Raw genomic sequence first — 26,802 nt, forward strand, 5'->3', positions numbered from 1 at the left:
TTCATTGCTATTACACCAGGCAACAGAGGGGCAGCAAGGGAGGTAGGGTCAATGTTACAGTGAGGGGTCCCTCTCCACTGTCCCATCAAACACTCCCAGGGCAGGTACAGCACGGCTTAGATACAGAGTAAAGCTCCCTCTACACTGTCCCATCAAACACTCCCAGGGCAGGTACAGCACGGGATAGATGCAGAGTAAAGCTCCCTCTACACTGTCCCATCAAACACTCCCAGGGCAGGTACAGCACAGGTTAGGCACAGAGTAAAGCTCCCTCTCCACTGTCCCATCAAGCACTCTCAGGGCAGGTACAGCACGGCTTAGGCACAGAGTAAAGCTCCCTCTCCACTGTCCCATCAAGCACTCTCAGGGCAGGTACAGCACGGGTTAGATACAGAAGTAAAGCTCCCTCTACACTGTCCCATCAAACACTCCCAGGGCAGGTACAGCACGGGTTAGGCACAGAGTAAAGCTCCCTCTACACTGTCCCATCAAACACTCCCAGGGCAGGTACAGCACGGGTTAGATACAGAGTAAAGCTCCCTCTCCACTGTCCCATCAAACACTCCCTGGGCAGGGACAGCACGGGTTAGGCACAGAGTAAAGCTCCCTCTCCACTGTCCCATCAAACACTCCCAGGGCAGGTTCAGCACGGGTTAGATACAGAAGTAAAGCTCCCTCTCCACTGTCCCATCAAACACTCCCAGGGCAGGTACAGCACGGGTTAGGCACAGAGTAAAGCTCCCTCTACACTGTCCCATCAAACACTCCCAGGGCAGGTACAGCACGGGTTAGATACAGAGTAAAGCTCCCTCTACACTGTCCCATCAAACACTCTCAGGGCAGGTACAGCACGGGTTAGGCACAGAGTAAAGCTCCCTCTACAATGTCCCATCAAACACTCTCAGGGCAGGTACAGCACGGGTTAGGCACAGAGTAAAGCTCCCTCTCCACTGTCCCATCAAACACTCCCAGGGCAGGTTCAGCACGGGTTAGATACAGAAGTAAAGCTCCCTCTCCACTGTCCCATCAAACACTCCCAGGGCAGGTACAGCACGGGTTAGGCACAGAGTAAAGCTCCCTCTACACTGTCCCATCAAACACTCCCAGGGCAGGTACAGCACGGGTTAGATACAGAGTAAAGCTCCCTCTACACTGTCCCATCAAACACTCTCAGGGCAGGTACAGCACGGGTTAGGCACAGAGTAAAGCTCCCTCTACAATGTCCCATCAAACACTCTCAGGGCAGGTACAGCACGGGTTAGGCACAGAGTAAAGCTCCCTCTACAATGTCCGATTGGGCACTCCTATTTAAACTGGTTTCACTTCGTGCTGTATTCCCTCCAGGATGGTCTGTACTGCCATCTCTGGACACATGGGACATTTCTATTTCTAGCAATTTAATACTGATAAACGTAGCATGTCAGTCCCTTCACCACTGCTAATATGGCAGGAAGAAATCCAATGGTGTGCTTGCATGCCATGAAATGATGCAGCCATGTCTATCAAGACACTGAGCCTGTGGAAGGTGAGCAATGGGGCTTAATGCAGCCTCTAGCTGTGTGGCTCATGTGGAGTAGGTGTCGAGCGGTCACAGGCACAATGGGCCGAATGGCCTCCTGCTGTGCTGTAACATTCTGATCGTGCCAGGGCAATCCCAGTCAATGCAATGATACAAGGGCTGTTGGGACTGTCAGTGTCGGGGGAGCAGTCGCTGTGCCAAGAGAGACCTTCCACTTGAACACTTGGCACCGATGAAGACGCCACTCCACCTGCAGGCTGCTGATCCTCTCTTGGGAACTGCTCACTCCACAAAAGCTTTTGGTTTGATATTTTACAATAAATGCACAAACTCAATCGCAAAATCTTACCTTTTCACCTTTAATTCCTGCCGCACCCTAAAGAAAGACATGAAAGAAGTATGTTCTGTCAGTGGGAGAGCTCGAAACCGAGAACTTTCTCGTGGTGAGTGGATGCTTAATGTGCTTGTGGGTCGTCCCACTGTCCACTGTAACACATGCTACCCTCTTTATCGTAAACAGGCGAACACCTCGTTAAACTGGTGGACAGAGGAACATAGGAACAAGAGTGGGCTATTCAGCCCCTCGAGCCTGCTCCACAGTTCAATTAGTTCATGGCTGATCTGCACCTGAACTCCATCTACCCGCCTTTGCTCCATGTCCCTTGATACTCTTACCCAACAACACTCTATCGAGCTCAGTCTTGAAAGCTCCAACTGACCCCCAGCATCCACAGCCTTTTGGGGGAGAGAGTTCCAGATTTCCACTAGCCTTTGTGTGAAGAAGTGTTTCCTGACATCACCCCCGAACGGCCTGGCTCTACTGTTAAGGTTCAGCCCCTTGTTCTGGACTCCTCCACCAGAGGAGATCGTTTCTCTCCATCTACCCCATCAACTCCCTTTATCATTTTAAACACCCCAATCCGATCACCCCTCAATCTTGAAGGGAATAGCAGTCTAGTTGATCCAACCTGTCCTCCTAATTTAACCCTTTAAGGAAAGGTCCATAGACACGTTAAACGTTGGCTCGCTGATACCACCCTCACTTGTTTCAAGGCTCTCGACATAACCTAGACAATCGCCTGACCCTTCACTTTGACTTGATCAGGAATGGTTCCCAGAGGTTGCCGATTGTCGGGGTCCTCGGGTTGCCAACTCTGGTTAGATGTATTCCTGGAGGATTCATCACATGACCTCCCACCCCCAATCGCCTCGACCCCAGGCTCCCGCCATTGGTCGCCCAACACAGCCACCCTTGTGGAGCACCACCTTCCCATTGGCCATTTGGAAAGCAAACAGATCCTTCATTACCCGATTGGATGATTCACAAACAGCACTGTTCCCATCGCCAATATTTTTATCTAAATTGATCTGTCTGTCTGTCTGTATGTCCGCGCTTAACTCAAAAGTTATAGAGTGTACCTACACATATGTTATATCAAAAGAAAGCTTATGATTAGGGGAGTGTTATAGGCATATTTACTTTTTGTTCAGACAAAAATTGTTCGGACAGTATACAAAAAACTTTCAAAAAACGGACAAAATCCGCGTTGAGTGACGTGATGGTTGACCAATCCTATGAGAGAAGCGCGGTGCGTCACGGGGGGCGTTTCATGGCGTGTGTGGACGGGGCCTAATCCTGCCGCCTGCCGCGAGCGCGGGAGCGGGAAAACAGATACACAAAAAACGTTCAAAAAACGGACAAAATCCGCTCATTAGCGTTGAGTGACGTGATGGTTGACCAATCCTACGGGGGAAGCGCGGTGCGTCACGGGGGGCGTTTCATGGCGTGTGTGGGCAGGGCCTAATCCTGCTGCCTGCTGTCTTGCGTGAGCAGGAAAACAGATACACAGACATCGACAGAGACAACCACGCGGCCCGAGAGCCCGAGAGACAGCGAGCATACACACAGAGACACATACACCGGCGCGTCCCCCCTCTCTCTCCTTCCCCCCCTCCCTCGCTCTCTCTCCTATTTATCTACACAGAGAAAACCGCGCGGCCCGACATACAGCGAGCGGGCGAGCGGCGGCGTCAGGCCGGAGCGTCAGCTGAGCTGGGGTGACTCGGTCTGGGCCTGAGGCACTGTGCCGCGCACGGGGGCTCCGGGTCACCAAGGCCGGGCTCTGAGTCCAGCCCCTTCCCCGGGGTGTCTTCCTCTCTTCTCTATCTCCTTCCCTCAATCTCTCCTTCCCTCACTCTCTCTCTCTCCTCTTCCCTCTCTCTCTTTCTCTGGTTCCCCCCTCTCTCTCTCTCTCCTTCCCCCTCTCTCTCTCTCTCCTTCCCCCTCTCTCTCTCTCTCTCCTTCCCCCTCTCTCTCTCTCTCTCTCTCCTTCCCCCTCTCTCTCTCTCTCTCCTTCACCCTCTCTCTCTCTCTCCTTCCACCTCTCTCTCTCCCTCTCTCCTTCCCCCTCTCTCTCTCTCTCCTTCCCCCTCTCTCTCCTTCCCTCTCTCTCTCTCTCCTTCCCCCCTCTCTCTCTCCTTCTCCCTCTCTCTCCTTCCCTCTCTCTCTCTCCTTCCCTCTCTCTCTCTCTCCTTCCCTCTCTCTCTCCTTCCCCCCTCTCTCTCCTTCCCCTCCTCTCTCTCTCTCTCCTTCCCCCTTTCTCTCTCTCCTTCCCCTCTCTCTCCTTACCCCTCTTTCTCTCTCCTTCCCCCTTTTCTCTCTCTCCTTCCCCTTCTCTCTCTCTCCTTCCCTCTCTCTCTCTCTCCTTCCCTCTCTCTCTCCTTCCCCCTCTCTCTCTCTCTCCTTCCCCCTCTCTCTCTCCTTCCCCCTCTCTCTCTCTCTCTCCTTCCCCCTCTCTCTCTCTCTCTCTCTCCTTCCGCCTCTCTCTCTCCCTCTCTCCTTCCCCATCTCTCTCTCTCTCCTTCCCCCTCTCTCTCCTTCCTTCTCTCTCTCTCTCCTTCCCCCTCTCTCTCCTTCTCCCTCTCTCTCCTTCCCTCTCTCTCTCTCCTTCCCTCTCTCTCTCCTTCCCCCTCTCTCTCTCCTTCCCCTCCTCTCTCTCTCTCTCCTTCCCCCTTTCTCTCTCTCCTTCCCCTCTCTCTCCTTACCCCTCTCTCTCTCTCCTTCCCCCTTTTCTCTCTCGCCTTCCCCTTCTCTCTCTCTCCTTCCCTCTCTCTCTCCTTCCCTCTCTCTCTCCTTCCCCCTCTCTCTCTCCTTCCCCCCTCTCTCTCTCTCCTTCCCCCTTTCTCTCTCTCCTTCCCCTCTCTCTCCTTACCCCTCTCTCTCTCCTTCTCTCTCTCTCTCTCCTTCCCCCCTCTCTCTCTCCTTCTCCCTCTCTCTCCTTCCCCCTTTCTCTCTCCTTCCCCCTCTCTCTCTCTCCTTCCCCCTCTCTCTCTCTCCTTCCCCCTCTCTCTCTCTCCTTCCCCCTCTCTCTCTCTCTCTCTCTTTTTCTCTCTCTCTCTCCTTCCCCATCTCTCTCTCTCTGCTTCCCGCTCTCTCTCTCTCCTTCCCTCTCTCTCTCTCTCCTTCCCTCTCTCCACCTCCTGGGTGCTTAGGAAGAGTTCTTCAATTCCAACCATTTCATAAACAGTTTTATAAACATGGCAGAGGTTTCTTCATTTCCCTCGGCAACGCCGGGTACTCCAGCTATTAAGTAATAAATGAAAATGAAAAAATACACAATTGGATTTTTAACGCCCCTTTGATTTTGCTGGCAAGAGTGTCCAGGAGATGAACCTTTAATTCCTGGAGATCCCAGGACAATCCTGGAGGATTAGTGATCCTGTGGGTACCCTCGCTGTGACCAGTGCACGTCGCCCGTGTCCACGTGACGTCCCGACCGGCGCGGCCGGCTGCCGAGGTTCCCCCGCTGGTAGCGGAAACTCGGAAAGTTGACCCATAAAGTTATGCCCCGGTGTGTGCCCGATCCTGAAGTCTTCCCAAAGCCGAGCAGCACAGGCCTTGATTTGATTCGACTCCAGATTCAGGCCCAAGGCAAGAACATCTGGGACAGTGGAATCCTGACAAGACCACCGCTCTGGCTTGGGGTCTTGTGGAACCTTCTCAGGTCGCTTCAATTACTAACATGTAGCTATTTACAATCTGTATTAATGACCTAGATGAAGGGACCGAGTGCAAAGTATCCAAGTTTGCTGATGATACAACGCTAGGTGGGACAGTAAGCTGTGAGGAGAACACAAAGAGTCTGAAAAGGGATATAGATAGACTAAGTGAGTGGGCAGTAAGGTGACAGGTGGAGTATAATGTGAGGTTATTCACTTTGGTAAGAAGAATAGAAAAACAGAATATTTTTTAAATGGTGAGAAACTTTCAAATGTTGTTTTGAGAGATTTGGGTGTCCTCGTGCAAGAAACACAGAAAGCTAGCATGCAGGTAAGGTAAGCAATAAGGAAGGGGAATGGCATGTTGGCCTTTATTGCAAGGAGTTGGAGTATAAGAGTAAGGAAGTCTTGCTCCAATTGTACAGGGCCTTGGTGAGACCACACCTGGAGTACTGGGCACAGATCTGGTCTCCTTATCTAAGGAAGGATATACTTGCCTTGGAGACGGTGCAACGAAGGTTCACTCGATTGATTCCTGGGATGAGAGGGCTGTCCTATGGTGAGAGATTGTGTAGAATGGGCCGATACTCTCTGGAGTTTAGAAGTACGAGAGGTGATCTCATTGAAATATACAAGATTCTGAAGGGGATTTACAGGGTAGATGCTGAGAGGTTGTTTCCCCTGGCTGGAGTATCTAGAACTAGGGGGCATAGTCTCAGGATAAGGGGTAGGTCATTTAAGACCGATATGAGGAAGAATGTCTTCACTCAGAGGGTGGTGAATCTTTGGAATTCTCTGCCCCAGAGGGCTGTGAATGCTGAGTCTTTGAGTATATTCAAGGCTGAGATCGATAGATTTTTGGACTCTAGGGGAATCAAGGGATATGGAGATCGGGCGGGAAAGTGGAGTTGAGGTCGATGATCGGCCATGATCTTATTGAATGGCGGAGCAGGCTCGAGGGGCTGTATGGCCGAGGACTCCTCTTATTTCTTATGTTCTTATGTCAGCTTGTAAATAAATGGTAAAAGAAGATAAATCTGTGACTTGGAATGTTCCTGTAAACCCAACACAGCAGCTGAGGGAGTCCAGAACCCAACCAATGCTCTGCGAGTGATGAGGTTCAGCAGTGAAAGGAATCAAAATTCAGAATTCGGGTCAATATTCATCTGCTAATTGATGCAGGCGGAGTAAGGGCATTGGCTGGGCTGTTCCCGAGGACCCTAATTGGCCATTACGCTCACTGTGGCGGATTCAAATGACTTCTCCAGGAAATGTTGGAGTAAGTTCACGACGGAAAGATCGGGGCAAGAAACGGCATAATTTACAGCGTTCCAGGAAATTCTGGGCCAGTCACCTCTGTCCTGCTGGTGGTTCTCTTTCTCTCGTTCCTGTTCTCCTCCAGTTTCCTTCTCGTATCTCTGCTCCTCTCCTGAAATGGTGCCCGAGATACTGCCTGTGCGCACCAGAGCTCCCCCGGCCTCCCCCATCATGTCTGCCCCTAGACAGTCGGTGCCAGCTAACCAGTCTAGCATGCTACAGGTTAAGTGTGAATGGGGGATCATCAGTAATAGATTGAACAGCACTTACTGGTAGGCCTCGTTTCCCTGGTAACCCTGGATCTCCGCTCTCTCCATCCTTTCCCTGGTAAATACAAACAGCAGTCAGTCCATGGAGGTTCAGAGAGACCTTGACATTTATTACAGGGTGGCGCCCGATCGTGGGTAACCGGGTGTTGACTTAAACTATTCCCCTTTTAACAGAGTGAAGTAGTTTAAAAGTGATTTTGTTGTCATGAATTTGATCAGTGCCGTGGGGACTGTTGGGTAGGATCGAGCCGCCCTTTACCACCTCCCCCCTGCCCCCACGAGAGCCATTGGTTGATGGGAGTGTCCAGGAGCAGCTCCACTTCAAGCAGCATGGGTTCCACGTCTCCAACAGGCCAGAGAAGTTTGGAGCAGATTCAAATGTGGGAATACCAGTGATCTGATTCCTGCACTGGGTTAGTCCGCAGTATTATAGGGCACTGCTGATTGACCAGCATCTCGGAATCATCACTGGGTCCCGCGCAGGTAAAGCTGGCACTGGTGGCTGGGATTCTTCCCGTCAGGATCCAAATAACCTGCAGGCCAATGTTCCAACAGGAAGAGTGTTCCTTCTGGGGAGGCATTGGGCAGATTACCAGTGCTCCGTGCACGTCTGGAGGTCCCCAGCCCTTGACGGCACCTGAGTTCTCGAGGCATCGGTATGTGGGGATAGTCCCTACGGAGAGTGAGGGCCTCCAAACAGGCCCTGTGGGGATTTCTCAGTATCTACTTCTGGAGACTCAAACATTCAAAGGGGTTTCTGCAACTTTCAGACACACAAACAGTTCTGTCAAACACTCCCAGGGCAGGTACAGCACGGGTTAGATACAGAGTATAGCTCCCTCTACATTGTCCCATCAAACTCTCCCAGGGCAGGTACAGCATGGGTTAGATACAGAGTAAAGGGTGTTCTATGTGGGAAGTCAGGGATGCTGCCAGTGTCCCTGGCGACCATGTGTGCGGGAAATGCATCCAGCTGCAGCTACTTGTAGACCGCATTGTGGCGCTCGAGCTGCGGGTGGATGAATTTTGGAGCGTGCGCGATGCTGAAAGGCTCGTGGATAACACGTTTAGCGAGTTGTGCACGCCTCAGGGTAGGGCAGCACAGGGGGTGACCATCAGGCGGAGCAACAAAGGCAGGCAGGTAGTGCAGGGAACCCCTGCGGACATCCCCCTTTCAAACAAGTATACCGCTTTGGATACTGTTGAGGGGGATGACTCACCAGGGGAAGGCAGCAGCAGCCAACTTCCTGGCACTGGGGGTGCTCCTGCTGCCCAGGAAGGGGGGAAAAAGAGTGGGAGAGCAATAGTGGTAGGGGATTCTATAGTAAGGGGAACAGATAGGCGTTTCTGTGGCCGTAGACGTGAATCCAGGATGGTTTGTTGCCTCCCTGGTGCCAGGGTCAAGGATGTCACTGAGCGGCTGCAGGGCATTCTGGAGGGGGAGGGTGAACAGCCAGTGGTCGTGGTCCACATTGGTACCAACGACATAGGTAAAAAGAGGGATGAGGTCCTGCAGCAAGAATTTAGGGAGCTAGGTGAAGGATTAAGGAGCAGGACCTCAAAGGTTGTAATCTCTGGATTACTCCCGGTGCCACGTGCTAGTAAGTATAGGAATAGGAAGATAGAACAGATGAATGCGTGGCTAAAGGGATGGTGCAGGGGGGAGGGCTTTAGTTTCCTGGATCACTGGGTCTGCTTCTGGGAAAGGTGGGACTTGTACAAGTCGGACGGTTTACACCTGAACCAGAGGGGAACCAATATCCTTGCGGGGAGGTTTGCTAGCACTGCTGGGGAGGGTTTAAACTAACTTGGCAGGGGGTTGGGGTACAGAGTGGAGCTATAGTAGGGGGTGATTTATGGCCAAATACAGAGGGAAAAACAATTCAGCTGGGAAGGCAGAGCAAATATGTGAAGGCAAAAGAGAATATGGCAGGGCTGGAAGGCATTTATTTTAATGCAAGGAGTCTTGCAAATAAGGTGGATGAACTGAAGTTGTTGTTGAACACATGGGAGTACGATATTGTTGCTATCACGGAGACATGGTTGAGGGAGGGTCAGGACTGGCAGCTCAATATTCCGGGGTATAGAATCTTCAGGTGAGACAGAGGGGGGTGTAATAGGGGAGGGGGTGTTGCAATATTAATTAAGGAGTCAATTACTGCTGTAAGGAGGGATGATATATTAGCGGGTTCCTCTAATGAGGCCATATGGGTAGAACTTAAAAACAAAAAGGGGGCAAGCACTTTGCTGGGAGTGTACTATAGGCCCCCAAACAGTCAGGGGGAGATAGAGGAACAGATATGTAGGCAAATCTCAGAAAAGTGCGAAAATAATAGGGTAATAATAGTGGGGGATTTCAACTTCCCCAATATAAATTGGGACAGTCAGAGTGTGAAAGGCTTAGAGGGTGCAGAATTCTTAAAGTGCATCCAGGAGAGCTTTTTGAGCCAACATGTAGAAAGTCCTACAAGAGAGGGGGCGGTACTGGACCTAATTCTGGGGAATGTAGCCGGGCAAGTGGTGGAAGTGTCAGTAGGGGAGCATTTTGGCGACAGTGACCATAATTCGATGAGATTTAAGGTGGTCATGGAAAAAGACAAAGACGGCCCGGAAATAAGGGTTCTAAATTGGGGGAAGGCCGATTTTAATATGATAAGGCAGGATCTGGCCAAAGTGGACTGGGAGCAGCTGCTTATAGGAAAATCCACATCAAAACAATGGGAGACTTTCAGAAGGGAAATTGAGAGAGTACAACGCCAACATGTTCCTGTAAAGGTCAAGGGTGGGACCAACAAGCAAAGGGAACCTTGGATGACAAGGGATATACAAAAATGCATTAGAAATAAAAGGGGGGCTTTTGGCAGTTACAAAAGACTAAAGACGGAGGAAGCCCTAGAGGAGTATAAAAAGTGCAGGGGCATACTTAAAAAAGAAATTAGGAGGGCGAGGAGGGGCCATGAAATAACACTGGCGAGCAAAATAAAGGAAAATCCTAAGATGTTTTATAAGTATATTAAGGGCAAGAGGATAACCAGGGAAAGGGTAGGGCCCATTAGGGACCAAAGTGGCAATCTGTGTGTAGAGCCAGAGGATGTAGGCGGGGTTTTAAATGAATTTTTTGCATCTGTGTTCACTATGGAGAAAGACGATGCAGACATAGATATCGGGCAAGGGGACTGTGACATACTTGAACATATTAGCATCGAGAGGGAGGAGGTGCTAGCGGTTTTAGCAGGCCAAAAAGTGGATAAATCCCCAGGCCCGGACGAGATGTATCCCAGGCTGCTGTGGGAGGCAAAGGAGGAGATTGCAGGGGCTCTGACACTAATTTTCAGAACCTCTCTGGCCACAGGGGATGTACCAGAAGACTGGAGAACAGCTAACGTAGTACCATTATTCAAGAAGGGTAGCAGGGATAAACCAGGGAATTACAGGCCAGTGAGTCTAACATCTGTGGTGGGGAAATTATTGGAAAAAATTCTGAGGGACAAAATTAATCTCCACTTGGAGAGGCAAGGATTAATCGGGGATAGTCAGCATGGCTTTGTCAAGGGTAAATCATGTCTGACAAATCTGATTGAATTTTTCGAGGGGGTGACTAGTGGGGTGGATGAGGGAAATGCTGTGGATGTGGTTTACATGGACTTCAGTAAAGCTTTTGACAAAGTCCCGCATAGGAGACTGGTTAAGAAGGTAAGAGCCCATGGGATCCAGGGTGCCTTGGCGCTTTGGATCCTAAACTGGCTGAGTGGCAGGAGGCAGAGGGTGATGGTTGAAGGTTGCTTTTGTGACTGGAAGCCTGTGTCCAGTGGGGTACCTCAGGGATCGGTGCTGGGTCCCTTGTTGTTCGTGATCTACATAAATGATTTGGATGAGAATGTAAAAGGTATGATCAGTAAGTTCGCAGATGACACGAAAATTGGTGGGGTGGTAAATTGCGAGGAGGAAAGCCTCCGGCTACAGGACGATATAAACGGGTTGGTCAGATGGGCGGAAAAGTGGCAAATGGAATTTAACCCTGAAAAGTGCGAGGTGATGCATTTTGGACGGACAAATAAGGCAAGGGAATACACAATGAGTGGTAGGACCCTAGGAAGTACAGAGGGTCAGGGGGACCTTGGTGTACATGTACATAGATCCCTGAAGGCAGCGGAGCAGGTAGATAAGGTGGTTAAAAAGGCATATGGGATACTTGCCTTCATTAGCCGAGGCATAGAATATAAGAGCAGGGAGGTTATGATGGAGCTGTACAAAACGCTGGTGAGGCCACAGCTGGAGTACTGTGTGCAGTTCTGGTCGCCTCACTATAGGAAGGATGTGATTGCTTTGGAGAGGGTGCAGAGAAGATTCACCAGGATGTTACCTGGGATGGAGCGCCTCAGCTATGAAGAGAGGCTGGACAGGCTGGGGTTGTTTTCCTTGGAGCAGAGAAGGCTGAGGGGGGACCTGATTGAGGTGTACAAAATGATGAGGGGCATAGATAGGGTAGATAAAGCGGAACTTTTCCCCTTAGTGGGGGGGTCAATAACAAGGGGGCATAGATTCAGGGTAAGGGGCAGGAGATTTAGAGGGGATTTGAGGAGGAACTTTTTCACCCAGAGGGTGGTTGGAATGTGGAACTCAATGCCTGAAAGGGTGGTAGAGGCAGGAACTCTCACAACATTCAAGAAGCATTTGGATGAGCACTTGAAATGCCATTGCATACAAGGCTATGGACCAAATGCTGGAAAATGGGATTAGACTGGACAGGGATTGATGGGCGGCACAGACACGATGGGCCGAAGGGCCTCTTTCTGTGCTGTAAAACTCTATGACTCTATGACTCTATAAAGCTCCCTCTACACTGTCCCATCAAACACTCCCAGGGCAGGTACAGCACGGGTTAGATACAGAGTAAAGCTCCCTCTACACTGTTCCATCAAACACTCCCAGGGCAGGTGCAGCACAGGTTAGATGCAGAGTAAAGCTCCCTCTACACTGTCCCATCAAACACTCCCAGGGCAGGTACAGCACGGGGTTAGATACAGAGTAAAGCTCCCTCTACACTGTCCCATCAAACACTCCCAGGGCAGGTACAGCACGGGTTAGATACAGAGTAAAGCTCCCTCTACACTGTCCCATCAAACACTCCCAGGGCAGGTACAGCACGGGGTTAGATACAGAGTAAAGCTCCCTCTACACTGTCCCATCAAACACTCCCAGGGCAGGTACAGCACGGGGTTAGATACAGAGTAAAGCTCCCTCAACACTGTCCCATCAAACACTCCCAGGGCCGGTACAGCTTATGATGGATGTAGGGATAAGCTCCCTCTAACTCTGCCTCAACAATTAACCTCATTCTCAGCCCTCAGAAAGGTGCCCCTAATGCGGCGCAATGCGTTTTCTGTCTGTTCCCGGAGCAGGCCTGTGTGTCAGGTTGGTACCACGGCCTATTCCCTGGTGCTGTTCATGCCTCCACGCTCTCGATTGACTCTGTGCCAAACTCATTTCACGCGTGACTCCTACAGGCAGCAGATCGATTTTATGTCATGGGTTGGGCCCCAGAAGGACGGCCCAATGCCCCACATTTCAGGCCTTTGTTTCCTTGGGGTATTTTATCGTTATTCTCCCCACGTTACTCACAGCACCTTAAGGGGAGGTGTGGAGAATCGGGATGCTCTCCCTCTTTGATTGCCCCTCATTGGATCTGTAAGGCACTGCCTGCTCAGAGGAGTGACAGCGAGCTCACCCTTGGATGAAGGGGGCGGCTCAGAGCGAGCGAGGTCTAAGTGAGTAGAGGGCACTTACCCTTATCCCAGGTGACCCCACACCAGGGGCCCCCGGGTGACCTGGGATCCCGTGTTCTCCGGCTTGTCCCTAAAACACAAACAAAACATTGGAAACGTCAGTTTTAAATAATTTGTTACATTTTGCCTCTAGTTTTTCTTTGAAAGTTATCTTGCTCCCACCATCGGAAGCCTGGCGACCTGCCCACTAAGCCTCTGTAAAAGCCGCTGTAGGTACAGCACGGGTTAGACACAGAGTAGAGCTCCCTCTACACTGTCCCATGAAACACTCCCAGGGCAGGTACAGCACGGGTTAGATACAGAGTAAAGCTCCCTCTACACTGTCCCATGAAACACTCCCAGGGCAGGTACAGCACGGGTTTGATACAGAGTAAAGCTCCCTCTACACTGTCCCATCAAACACTCCCAGGGCAGGTACAGCACGGGTTAGATACAGAGTAAAGCTCCCTCTACACTGTCCCATCAAACACTCCCAGGGCAGGTACAGCATGGGTTAGATACAGAGTAAAGCTCCCTCTACACTGTCCCACCAAACACTCCCAGGGCAGGTACAGCATGGGATAGATACAGAGTAAAGCTCCCTCTACACTGTCCCATCAAACACTCCCAGGGCAGGTACAGCATGGGTTAGATACAGAGTAAAGCTCCCTCTACACTGTCCCATCAAACACTCCCAGGGCAGGTACAGCATGGGTTAGATACAGAGTAAATCTTCCTCTACACTGTCCCATCACACACGCCCAGGGCAGGTACAGCATGGGTTAGATACAGAGTAAAGCTCCCTCTACACTGTCCCATCAAACACTCCCACAGCAGGTACAGCATGGATTAGACACAGAGTAAATCTTCCTCTACACTGTCCCATCACACACACCCAGGGCAGGTACAGCATGGGTTAGATACAGAGTAAAGCTCCCCCTACACTGTCACATCAAACGCTCCCAGGGCAGCAACAACTTGCATTTAGATCGTGTCTTTAACAGGAAAATGTCCCAAATCCCTTCACAAAGGCGCAATCAGAAAAATGGACCAAGTCCAAGGAGGAGATGTTAGGAGGGAAGGTCAAAAGCTTGGCCAAAGAGGTGGGTTTTAAGGAGGGCATTAACGATGGAGAGAGAGGCAAACAGGTTTAGGGAGGGAATTCCAGAGTGTGGGGTCGACGTGGCTGAAGGCACGGCCGCCATTGGAGGGGCCAAAGAGACGGGTGATGCGCAGGAAGACAGAGTTATACAAATAGAGTTCTCGTCGGGTTGTAGGATGTTACAGAGATAGGGAGTGGCGAGGCCATGGAGGGCGTTGAACACGAGGTTGAGAATTTTAAATTGGAGATATTGGGGGACTGGGAGCCAATGTATGTCCGTGAGCACAGGGGTGATGGGTGAATGGAACTTGGTGCGAGTTAGCGCATGGGCAGCAGAGTGTTGGATGACCTGAAGTTTATGGAGGGTGCAAAGTAGGAGACCAGTCAGGAGAGAATTGGAATAGTCACGTTTTAGTGGTGACAAAAGCATGGATGAAGTTTGAGCAGCCGATGAGCTGAAGCAGGGTCAGAGACCGATGCTATTACAGAGGTGGAAATAGGCAGACTTTGTGATGGAGAGGATATGGGGTCAGAAATAGGACGCCAAGGTTGCGAACTGTCTGGGTCAGCCTGAGGGAGGGGAATGGAATCAGTGGTGAGGGTAAGGAGTTTGTGGCGGGGGCCAAGGATGATGATGACTGGTCTTCCCAATGTTTAATTGGAGGATATTGCAGCTCAATCAGGGCTGGATGTCGGACAAGCAGTCTGAGAGCAGAGAGGTAGTGGCGGGGTCGGGAGAGGTGGTGGTGAGGTAGAGCTGGGTACCATTGGGGGAGATGGAAAAGCTGACCCCATGTTTTATGATGATGTCGCCGAGGGGCAGCATATAGATGAGTAGAAGGAAAGGCCAAAGGGGAGCATGGAGGTATCAGTGCGGGGGTGGGAAGAGAAGCCGTTGCTGGAGATGCTCTGGCTGTGACTAATGGGTGAGCATTTTTTTACCCCCACAACTCCAGAGGGCAGCTTTGGAGGGATGACGTGGGGTATTCCCAAGACCCCATCTGCCCACAGTGGGCCAGCAGAAGCCAGGTGGAGGTTCAGCAACCGACCTTTCAAAGGCCCCAGTGAAGGTTCCTCGCACCAGATCCCGGGTGGGATCGATTAGCTCAAAGCTAAGGCCCACGTTTCCCTTCGAGAAAGTCAGTCGACATTTTGGGACAGGGTCTACGGGGCAGGATCGCGCCACTGCGATCCTCTGCCGGGCAGTCCTGCGGGTGCCTCTGCTGCACCAGTACAAGAACGGGCCGCCGGCCCCGGCTACTTAAACTAGTCAGACTCCGCCCTCTGGGCCAGTGTTCATATCCTCCGCTAGTGGCGTGTCCGCTCTGAGGGCCCACGCTGACTGGGGGTCCACTCTGAGTGCCCGCTCTGACTGGGGGCCCTGCTCTGACTGGGGGTCCCGCTCTGACTGGGGGTCCGCTCTGACTGGGGGTCCCGCTCTGACTGGGGGTCCCGCTCTGACTGGGGGTCCGCTCTGAGGGCCCACTCTGACTGGGGGTCCGCTCTGAGGGCCCACTCTGACTGGGGGTCCGCTCTGACTGGGGGTCCTGCTCTGACTGGGGGTCCTGCTCTGACTGGGGGTCCTGCTCTGAGGGCCCGCACTCACTGGGGCTCCCGCTCTGACTGGGGGTCCTGTTGACTGGGGGTCCGCTCTGAGGGTCCTCTCTGACTGGGGCTCCCGCTCTGACTGGGGTCCCGCTCTGACTGAGGCTCCGCTCTGACTGGGGCTCCGCTCTGACTGGGGGTCCCGCTCTGACTAGGGGTCCCGCTCTGACTAGGGGTCCCACTCTGACTGGGGGTCCTGCTCTAGGGGTTCCGCTCTGCTCGGGGTTCCACTCTGACTGGGGGTTCCACTCTGACTGGGTGTCCCACGCTGGGGGTCCTGCTCTGGGATTTCCACTCTGATCGGGGTTACACTCTGAACGGGTGACCCGCGCTGGGGGTCCCACTCTGCCCCGGGGTCCTGATCTGGGGGACCCACTCTGATTGGGGTTACACTCTGACCGGGTGTCCCGCGCTGGGGTTCCTGCTGTGACCGGGGTCCTGCTCTGGGGGACCCACTCTGGCCATACTGCTCTGCGATCATTGACTTTCACGGCCAAGAACTTCAATGTAAATCTAGCAGTGAACAAACGTGAGAATGGGGAAGGGGAGCTGTTTCTTGAAAGGTAGAATCAATGGGAGACACTTACTTTGCTGCCCTTCGGCCCTTCAGATCCTGGTGTCCCGTGGACTCCTCCTGTACCCTGCAGAGAAGCACAAAGGTTAGGAAGTGTCTGTACAAAGGACAGGGTCAGGCTGCTCCTGGAGGTGAAAGGGGAGTTAATGTGCAGCGAAGGCCCAGCTCCCTGGTGAACCGACAGCAGTGCAAGTGGTGGAAGGTTCTGGACTGAGGATGCTGCAGGCGTGGGTTAATCAAGGCCAGTCACCTCACACCCATTGGCATTGCCTCACTGCCAGTCCAGCACCACCTTTCGTTCATCTATTTTGAAACTTGAATATTCAGAAGCACAACCACTGTGAATTAACTAAGGTGTAAGGACAACAGACACATATCACCTGGTGTCAGCATGTTAGATAAAGAGTAAAGCTCCCTCTAAACTGTCCCATCAAACACTGCCAGGGCAGGTACAGCATGGTTTAGATACAGAGTAAAGCTTCCTCTACATTGTCCCATCAAAAACTCCCAGGGAAGGTACAGCATGGGTTAGATACAGAGTAAAGCTGCCTCTACATTGTCCCATCAAACACTCCCAGGGAAGGTACAGCACAGGTTAGATACAGAGAAAAGCTCCCTCTACACTCTCTGATCAAACACTCCCAGGGAAGGCACAGCACAGGTTAGAAACAGAGTAAAGCTCCCTCTACACTGTCCCATCAAACTCTCCCAGGGCAGGTACAGCATGGGTTAGATACAGAGTAAAGCTCCCTCTACACTGTCCCATCAAACACTCCCAGGGCAGGTACAGCACGGGTTAGATACAGAGCAAAGCTCCCTCTACACTGTCCCATCAAACACTCCCAGGGCAGGAACAGCACGGGTTAGATATAGAGTAAAGCTACCTCAACACTGTCCCTTCAAACTCTCCCAGGGCAGGTACAGCATGGGTTGGATACAGAGTAAAACTGCCTCTACATTGTCCCATCAAACTATCCCAGGGCAGGTACAGCATGGGTTAGATACAGAGTAAAGCTCCCTCTACACTGTCCCATCAAACACTCCCAGGGCAGGTACAGCACGGCTTAGATACAGAGTAAAGCTCCCTCTACACTGTCCCATCAAACACTCCCAGGGCAGGTACAGTACGGGTTAGATACAGTGTAAAGCTCCCTCTACACTGTCCCATCAAACACTCCCAGGGCAGGTACAGCATGGGTTCGATACAGAGTAAAGCTCCCTCTGCACTGTCCCATCAAACACTCACAGGGCAGGTACAGCACGGGTTAGATACAGAGTAAAGCTCCCTCTACACTGTCCCATCAAACACTCCCAGGGCAGGTACAGCACGGGTTAGATACAGAGTAAAGCTTCCTCTACATTGTCCCATCAAAAACTCCCAGGGCAAGTACAGCATGGGTTAGATACAGAGCAAGGCTCCCTCTAAACTGTCCCATCAAACACTCGCAGGGAAGGTACAGCACAGGTTAGATACAGAGTAAAGCTCCCTCTGCACTGTCCCATCAAACACTCCCTGGGCAGGTACAGCACGGGTTAGATATAGAGTAAAGCTACCTCTGCACTGTCCCATCAAACACTCCCTTGGCAGTTAAAGCATGGGTTAGATACAGAGTAAAGGTCCCTCTACACTGTCCCATCAAACACTCTCAGCACAGGTGCAGCACAGGTTAGATACAGAGTAAAGCTCCCTCTACACTGTCCCATCAAACACTCCCAGGGCAGGTACAGCACAGGTTAGATACAGAGTAAAGCTCCCTCTACACTGTCCCATCAAACACTCCCAGGGCAGGTACAGCACGGGTTAGATACAGAGTAAAGCTCCCTCTGCACTGTCCCACCAAGCACTCCCAGGGCAGGTACAGCATGGGTTAGATGCATAGTAAAGCTCCCTCTGCACTGTCCCATCAAACACTCCTAGGGCAGGTACAGCATGGGTTCGATACAGAGTAATGCTCCCTCTACACTGTCCCGTCCAACACTCCCAGGGCAGGTACAGCATGGGTTAGATACAGAGTAAAGCTCCCTCTACACTGTCCCATCAACCACTCCCAGGGCAGGTACAGCACAGGTTAGATACAGAGTAAAGCTTCCTCTGCATTGTCCCATCAAAAACTCCCAGGGCAGGTACAGCATGGGTTAGATACAGAGCAAAGCTCCCTCTACGCTGTCCCATCAAACACTCGCAGGGAAGGTACAGCACAGGTTAGATACAGAGTAAAGCTCCCTCTGCACTGTCCCATCAAACACTCCCTGGGCAGGTAAAGCACGGGTTAGATATAGAGTAAAGCTACCTCTACACTGTCCCATCAAACACTCCCTTGGCAGTTAAAGCATGGGTTAGATACACAGTAAAGCTCCCTCTACACTGTCCCATCAAACACTCTCAGGACAGGTGCAGCACAGGTTAGATACAGAGGAAAGCTCCCTCTACACTGTCCCATCAAACACTCCCAGGGCAGGTACAGCACAGGTTAGATACAGAGTAAAGCTCCCTCTACACTGTCCCATCATACACTCCCAGGGCAGGTACAGCACGGGTTAGATACAGAGTAAAGCTCCCTCTGCACTGTCCCATCAAACACTCCCAGGGCAGGTACAGCATTGGTTAGATGCATAGTAAAGCTCCCTCTGCACTGTCCCATCAAACACTCCCAGGGCAGGTACAGCACGGGTTAGATACAGAGTAAAGCTCCCTCTACACTGTCCCATCAAACACTCCCAGGGCAGGTGCAGCACGGGTTAGATACAGAGTAAAGCTCCCTCTACACTGTCCCATCAAACACTCCCAGGGCAGGTATAGCACGGGTTCGATACAGAGTAAAGCTCCCTCTACACTGTCCCATCAAACACTCCCAGGGCAGGTACAGCATGGGTTAGATACAGACTAATGCTCCCTCTACACTGTCCCATCAAACACTCCCAGGGCAGGTACAGTACGGGTTAGATACAGTGTAAAGCTCCCTCTACACTGTCCCATCAAACACTCCCAGGGCAGGTACAGCATGGGTTCGATACAGAGTAAAGCTCCCTCTGCACTGTACAACACTCCCAGGGCAGGTACAGCACGGGTTAGATACAGAGTAAAGCTTCCTCTACATTGTCCCGTCAAAAACTCCCAGGGCAGGTACAGCATGGGTTAGATACAGAGCAAAGCTCCCTCTAAACTGTCCCATCAAACACTCGCAGGGAAGGTACAGCACAGGTTAGATACAGAGTAAAGCTCCCTCTGCACTGTCCCATCAAACACTCCCTGGGCAGGTACAGCACGGGTTAGATATAGAGTAAAGCTACCTCTACACTGTCCCATCAAACACTCCCTTGGCAGTTAAAGCATGGGTTAGATGCAGAGTAAAGGTCCCTCTACACTGTCCCATCAAACACTCTCAGGACAGGTGCAGCACAGGTTAGATACAGAGTAAAGCTCCCTCTACACTGTCCCATCAAACACTCCCAGGGCAGGTACAGCACAGGTTAGATACAGAGTAAAGCTCCCTCTACACTGTCCCATCAAACACTCCCAGGGCAGGTACAGCACGGGTTAGATACAGAGTAAAGCTCCCTCTGCACTGTCCCACCAAGCACTCCCAGGGCAGGTACAGCATGGGTTAGATGCATAGTAAAGCTCCCTCTGCACTGTCCCATCAAACACTCCCAGGGCAGGTACAGCACGGGTTAGATACAGAGTAAAGCTCCCTCTACATTGTCCCATCAAACACTCCCAGGGCAGGTACAGTACGGGTTAGATACAGAGTAAAGTTCCTCTACACTGTCCCATCAAACACTCCTAGGGCAGGTACAGCATGGGTTCGACACAGAGTAATGCTCCCTCTACACTGTCCCGTCCAACACTCCCAGGGCAGGTACAGCATGGGTTAGATACAGAGTAAAGCTCCCTCTACACTGTCCCATCAACCACTCCCAGGGCAGGTACAGCACGGGTTAGATACAGAGTAAAGCTTCCTCTGCATTGTCCCATCAAAAACTCCCAGGGCAGGTACAGCATGGGTTAGATACAGAGCAAAGCTCCCTCTACGCTGTCCCATCAAACACTCGCAGGGAAGGTACAGCACAGGTTAGATACAGAGTAAAGCTCCCTCTGCACTGTCCCATCAAACACTCCCTGGGCAGGTAAAGCACGGGTTAGATATAGAGTAAAGCTACCTCTACACTGTCCCATCAAACACTCCCTTGGCAGTTAAAGCATGGGTTAGATACAGAGTAAAGCTCCCTCTACACTGTCCCATCAAACACTCTCAGGGCAGGTACAGCATTGGTTAGATGCATAGTAAAGCTCCCTCTGCACTGTCCCATCAAACACTCCCAGGGCAGGTACAGCACGGGTTAGATACAGAGTAAAGCTCCCTCTACACTGTCCCATCAAACACTCCCAGGGCAGGTGCAGCACGGGTTAGATACAGAGTAAAGCTCCCTCTACACTGTCCCATCAAACACTCCCAGGGCAGGTATAGCACGGGTTCGATACAGAGTAAAGCTCCCTCTACACTGTCCCATCAAACACTCCCAGGGCAGGTACAGCATGGATTAGATACAGACTAATGCTCCCTCTACACTGTCCCATCAAACACTCCCAGGGCAGGTACATTACGGGTTAGATACAGTGTAAAGCTCCCTCTACACTGTCCCATCAAACACTCCCAGGGCAGGTACAGCATGGGTTCGATACAGAGTAAAGCTCCCTCTACACTGTCCCATCAAACATTCACAGGGCAGGTCCAGCACGGGTTAGATACAGAGTAAAGCTCCCTCTACACTGTCCCATCAAACACTCCCAGGGCAGGTACAGCACGGGTTAGATACAGAGTAAAGCTTCCTCTACATTGTCCCATCAAAAACTCCCAGGGCAGGTACAGCATGGGTTAGATACAGAGCAAAGCTCCCTCTAAACTGTCCCATCAAACACTCGCAGGGAAGGTACAGCACAGGTTAGATACAGAGTAAAGCTCCCTCTGCACTGTCCCATCAAACACTCCCTGGGCAGGTACAGCACGGGTTAGATATAGAGTAAAGCTACCTCTACACTGTCCCATCAAACACTCCCTTGGCAGTTAAAGCATGGGTTAGATACAGAGTAAAGGTCCCTCTACACTGTCCCATCAAACACTCTCAGGACAGGTGCAGCACAGGTTAGATACAGAGTAAAGCTCCCTCTACACTGTCCCATCAAACACTCCCAGGGCAGGTACAGCACAGGTTAGATACAGAGTAAAGCTCCCTCTACACTGTCCCATCAAACACTCCCAGGGCAGGTACAGCACGGGTTAGATACAGAGTAAAGCTCCCTCTGCACTGTCCCACCAAGCACTCCCAGGGCAGGTACAGCATGGGTTAGATGCATAGTAAAGCTCCCTCTGCACTGTCCCATCAAACACTCCCAGGGCAGGTACAGCACGGGTTAGATACAGAGTAAAGCTCCCTCTACATTGTCCCATCAAACACTCCCAGGGCAGGTACAGTACGGGTTAGATACAGAGTAAAGCTCCCTCTACACTGTCCTATCAAACACTCCTAGGGCAGGTACAGCATGGGTTCGACACAGAGTAATGCTCCCTCTACACTGTCCCGTCCAACACTCCCAGGGCAGGTACAGCATGGGTTAGATACAGAGTAAAGCTCCCTCTACACTGTCCCATCGACCACTCCCAGGGCAGGTACAGCACGGGTTAGATACAGAGTAAAGCTTCCTCTGCATTGTCCCATCAAAAACTCCCAGGGCAGGTACAGCATGGGTTAGATACAGAGCAAAGCTCCCTCTACGCTGTCCCATCAAACACTCGCAGGGAAGGTACAGCACAGGTTAGATACAGAGTAAAGCTCCCTCTGCACTGTCCCATCAAACACTCCCTGGGCAGGTAAAGCACGGGTTAGATATAGAGTAAAGCTACCTCTACACTGTCCCATCAAACACTCCCTTGGCAGTTAAAGCATGGGTTAGATACAGAGTAAAGCTCCCTCTACACTGTCCCATCAAACACTCTCAGGACAGGTGCAGCACAGGTTAGATACAGAGGAAAGCTCCCTCTACACTGTCCCATCAAACACTCCCAGGGCAGGTACAGCACAGGTTAGATACAGAGTAAAGCTTCCTCTACACTGTCCCATCATACACTCCCAGGGCAGGTACAGCACGGGTTAGATACAGAGTAAAGCTCCCTCTGCACTGTCCCATCAAACACTCCCAGGGCAGGTACAGCATTGGTTAGATGCATAGTAAAGCTCCCTCTGCACTGTCCCATCAAACACTCCCAGGGCAGGTACAGCACGGGTTAGATGCAGAGTAAAGCTCCCTCTACACTGTCCCATCAAACACTCCCAGGGCAGGTGCAGCACGGGTTAGATACAGAGTAAAGCTCCCTCTACACTGTCCCATCAAACACTCCCAGGGCAGGTATAGCACGGGTTCGATACAGAGTAAAGCTCCCTCTACACTGTCCCATCAAACACTCCCAGGGCAGGTACAGTACGGGTTAGATACAGAGTAAAGCTCCCTCTACACTGTCCCATCAAACACTCCCAGGGCAGGTACAGCACGGGTTAGATACAGAGTAAAGCAGTTTCTCCTCATATAATTTATCAAAACACTTTATAATTTTGAACACCTCGATTAAATCTCCTCTTAACCTTCTCTGCTCTAAGGACAACAATCCCAGCTTCTCCAGTCTCTCCACGTTGCATGTGAGGGTAATCTAGGACAGTGCAGGCAGCACACTGCACAATGGGACTGCTGCAAAGAGTGACAAACATGAGTCCACTGAGGCAGAGGGCTGCACCCAGGTTCTCCGCTCATTCCCTCCATGTGCTTGTGGAGGGAGCCAGAGCACGCAGGGAGGTCCTCGTCCCTTCTAATGGGCAGAAGAGGCCTCCCCAGAAGACAAAAGGAGCCTGGCTCTAAATAGCAGAGGAGGTGAGCAGCAGGGATGTGGTCAGGGGGACCTGGGTGCAGTGCCGCAAACGTTTCAATGATCCCAGGAGATCAGGAAAGGTGAGTGAAAAGCCACACTCAACTTCATCCTGCTGCGCCTCTCATCACATCCCCATCACTCTGCCTTCCCAACCCTGCTCCTGCACATCCTTACTCACACCAACATAGCTTGCACGTCCACCCATCCCTCTCTCTCCATCTACATTATCACATCCCCATCTGACGAGCCACCCCTTACACTCACCCTCATCCTAATGCAATCATACCAACTAACAACACACGATGAGCCCACTTGGTGTTAACACCCCACTCCCTCATAGTCACCCTCTACAGATGTAACCCATCCATTCCGTACACTCAGTCCATCACACTCACTCAACCTCTTCTTTCCCAACTTGCAGGAAAAGAGAGCCCACAATAAGAGGGAGAGGGAGCGAACCGGCGGTGGGCCTCCATCATTGGCCACCCTTACAACAGCAGAGGAGGCTGCATTAGAAGTATCTGGAGTCACCGAGCAGCTGGAGGTGGGAGACGGAGAGAGGGGGAGATCTCAGCAGCCTGGTGACAGAATTACATCTCATACAGCCACATGGCATACAGCAGTCACTCATATAGGGACTGACGTCATCAGCCAGTGAATGCTCATCATGTACATAATGGTATCTGTACCCATTCTTCATATGGCACATCTAACTCATCTCTTTACTCTCCCACAGGTCCATCAAGAGCCCCCCACAATGTCCAGGAGGAAGAGGAAGATGACTCCTCAGAGGAGCCTCCAGCCTCTGAGGATGCAGCGTCACCAGACATAAGCGCACCCAGCACCAGCGCAGATACGCACACCTCGGTGGGACCCACGTGAGATAGAGTAGTGTTGTCACCTGGTGTCTGACAACTCACAAGTGAGCAAGAGCAGATGGTGGAGACAGGGGCAGCAATGGAGACTCCTCGCTGGAGAGCACAGGATGCTCCCAACTCTGCTCAGCTGCATGTAGACACTGAGCCTCGGGGGCCATCCAGAAAGAGGGCGATCCTGGATATGCAGGAAGAAGTGCAGGGGGCACTGACTGGTCCATCGCCATCATGAGCACTACCGTGCCACAGGCGATGGTGACTGTAGACTCTTCCATGGAAAGGCTGGCCACCTGCATGGAGCAGCTAATGCGCCACTCAAAGGAGCACATGGTCTCTATGGTGAGCAGGGCAGAGGCTCATAGACCTCCTCTCTAGGAGGGACATCAGCATTGACGTGGGTCCTCATGGCCCCACTGATCTGCAACAAGCTGCTTTCCAGCTCCTTGCTAGCAGGGAAGTGCGGGTGGCCCATGAGAGGGATGACGGTGAGAGGGGACATGGAAGTGGGGGGTCCTCTCAAAGCGCTCACACTTCTCCCCCATTGCCAACCCCTCAGTCAGAGCCCCAGATGCCTTCTTGGATCACGATGGCCGAGTCTTCCCCTGCACAGGAGGAGCAGACTTTGGCGGGGACATCACAGGCTCCAATACCCAGAGGACGTCCACCATGAGTGTCTAAGCAGTCGCAGCAGGGAAGTGAGCAGGCTGCCTCTACCTCTGCTGGAGCCACAGGAGTAGCACCTCGGAGAAGCACACGTAAGAGAAAGATGACACACAAGTAGATTCACAACAGTAGCCACTTGGATTTTTTATTCAATGCTAATGTAAAGTTTCCGTTAATGTGCTGTCACCCATTAAAATCTTTATTTTCACCACTTTCCGGTCTTGGAGAAATTTGTGCACACCTTTGGAAGTGGCTTAGTGAGTTGGAGTGAATGGTGAGGCATAACGTTACCTCCAGCAATGATGGTTAGTGTGAAGGGAATGGCTTGGTCATTGTAGGGATCTTATCTGGTGTTGCTGTGGGGTGGTGCCAACCTGGCGCAGCATGTGGCAGGCATAAGTAAATCTGGCCATGATGAGCCCATCCCTGGCCTCCCAGGCAGCCATGTGCACTGTTGCTGGTGGGATCTGGACCACAGGTTCCGCCTGCTCCTCCTCCTCCTGCTCCTCCTCCTCCTTGTCTTCCAGCTAATGCTCTTCCTGCTCCACCTCCTCCTCTGAAGAGGCTGTGCGCTAAGTGCCTTGCTCCTCATGCAGCGCTAATCCTCGCTGCTGCGTTATGTTGTGCAGGGCGCAGCAGACCACAACGATTCTGGAGACCCTGGCTGGTGCACACTGAAGGGCTCCTCCAGATCGGTCAAGACATCTGAAGCGCATTTTGAGCAAGCCTATTGTCTGCTCCATGACACATCTGGTGGAAATGTGGCTTTCATTATATCTCTCCTCGGACTCAGTACTTGGCCTCCTCAAGGGTGTCATGAGCCACGTCTTCAGTGAATTTCCCTTGTCTCCAGCCAGCCAGCTGGAAAGTGTGTTGGGAGGAGCAAAGAGCTGAGGGAGGCTGGACTAGCAAAGGATGAAAGAGTCATGGCAGCTGCCAGGGAATCTGGTGCACACATGCATGATGATCTTCCTATGGTTGTAGACGAGCTGCACATTGAGGGGGTGGAAGCCCTTGTGGTTGACAAAGACTCCTGGGTGATGATGGGATGCCCTGATGGCCACATGTGTGCAGTCGATGACACCCTGCACCTGTGGGGAGCCAGCCAGAGTGGCAAAGCCCAGCTCCCGCTCAGTAACACTGGCTTCATCAGTGGCAAAGTTATATAATTGGCTGACTTGTCAAACATGGCATCGGTGACCTGGGTGATGTATCTGTAGGCGGCCGACTGCGAGAAGCCGCAAATGTCTGCTGCAGATTGCTTAAAGGAGCCTGAGGCGAAGAAGTTGAGGGCACTGGTGACTTTGACAGCCATGGGTAAGGCATGTCCACCCGCTCCTCTGGGCTGCAGGTCTTCCTCCAGCAATGTGCAAATATCTGCGATGACCTGGCGCGATAGCCTGAGCCTCCTTTGGCACTGCTGCTCCGTCATGTTGAGGAAGCTCATCCTCTGCCTGTATACCCTGTGTTGGGGGTATCGCCTCCGTAGTGGTGAAGCCCTGCGCTGATGCCCTCTGTCCTGTGCAGCATCAGGTGGTTGAGGAGAAGGTTGGTGGTGTTGTTATTGGTGCTGCTGGTGTGCCTGGTGCTGGGGCTCATCGGTGATCCGATTCTGAGGAACAAGGTGAGACAGTATAAATGGCACCCATGCTGATGGAATAGAGGGCAGGTCAAGTAGAGATGAGAGAAGCAATCTGTGAATGGTGTGATAGGTTCTACCAATGAGGTGAGACTGGATGACCACTTTGCTGCAAACACTAAGGCCTAGAAATTCGGTGGGCTGCGCCACCATATGCACCTAAAGAGGGCACTCAGTGGCTTTAGTGCCACTGGCCGCGCCTCCCGCGATATTTAGCGGGGCGCTAATGGCGGCGTTAGCCTGTGGCGCTGCGCCGCCACTGATGATGTCATCGTTGTGCGCAGCACCTCGCTACCGCCCCGATCGCGATATTTGGCAGCGCCCGCCTCTGTAACGCCGATCGCAAATCGCGCCCGGTTCACGGGGCCTACCTGTGGCGGTAGTGGCGCTAATTAAGGTGGAGGTGCGGGGCGGCCATTTTTCGGTGGCCGCCTGCCAGCACCTCTGTCCCCGGCCTCCTGATCCCCCCCCACCGGGCAGTGCCGGCTGTGTCATCGTGCTGGTGCAGGCCCCTCCCCCTTAAGAAGGGGAGGAAGGCCTGCAGTACCGCAGCGC

At 52.1% G+C, this 26,802-nt stretch overlaps 1 protein-coding gene across 7 annotated transcripts in view; it reads right to left on the minus strand.

Annotated features, from left to right (window-relative positions):
• The window catches only part of col16a1 (collagen, type XVI, alpha 1), a 636,201-nt gene that overhangs the window by 185,480 nt on the left and 423,919 nt on the right, over nucleotides 1–26,802 (minus strand). For all 7 annotated transcript variants that reach the window (XM_085962342.1, XM_085962338.1, XM_085962337.1 and 4 more), the window contains 4 exons: nucleotides 16,164–16,217; nucleotides 12,892–12,960; nucleotides 7,106–7,159; nucleotides 1,869–1,895 (listed from right to left, as the gene is read on the minus strand). In XM_085962342.1, the coding sequence (XP_085818468.1) occupies nucleotides 1,869–1,895; nucleotides 7,106–7,159; nucleotides 12,892–12,960; nucleotides 16,164–16,217 (204 nt within the window). The remainder of the gene's footprint in view (nucleotides 1–1,868; nucleotides 1,896–7,105; nucleotides 7,160–12,891; nucleotides 12,961–16,163; nucleotides 16,218–26,802) is intronic.

This window comes from Somniosus microcephalus, chromosome 20 (genome assembly GCF_052327205.1).
Source record: "Somniosus microcephalus isolate GS21.2 chromosome 20, FLI_Smic_1.0, whole genome shotgun sequence".
In the NCBI taxonomy this organism is placed as follows: domain Eukaryota; kingdom Metazoa; phylum Chordata; class Chondrichthyes; order Squaliformes; family Somniosidae; genus Somniosus; species Somniosus microcephalus.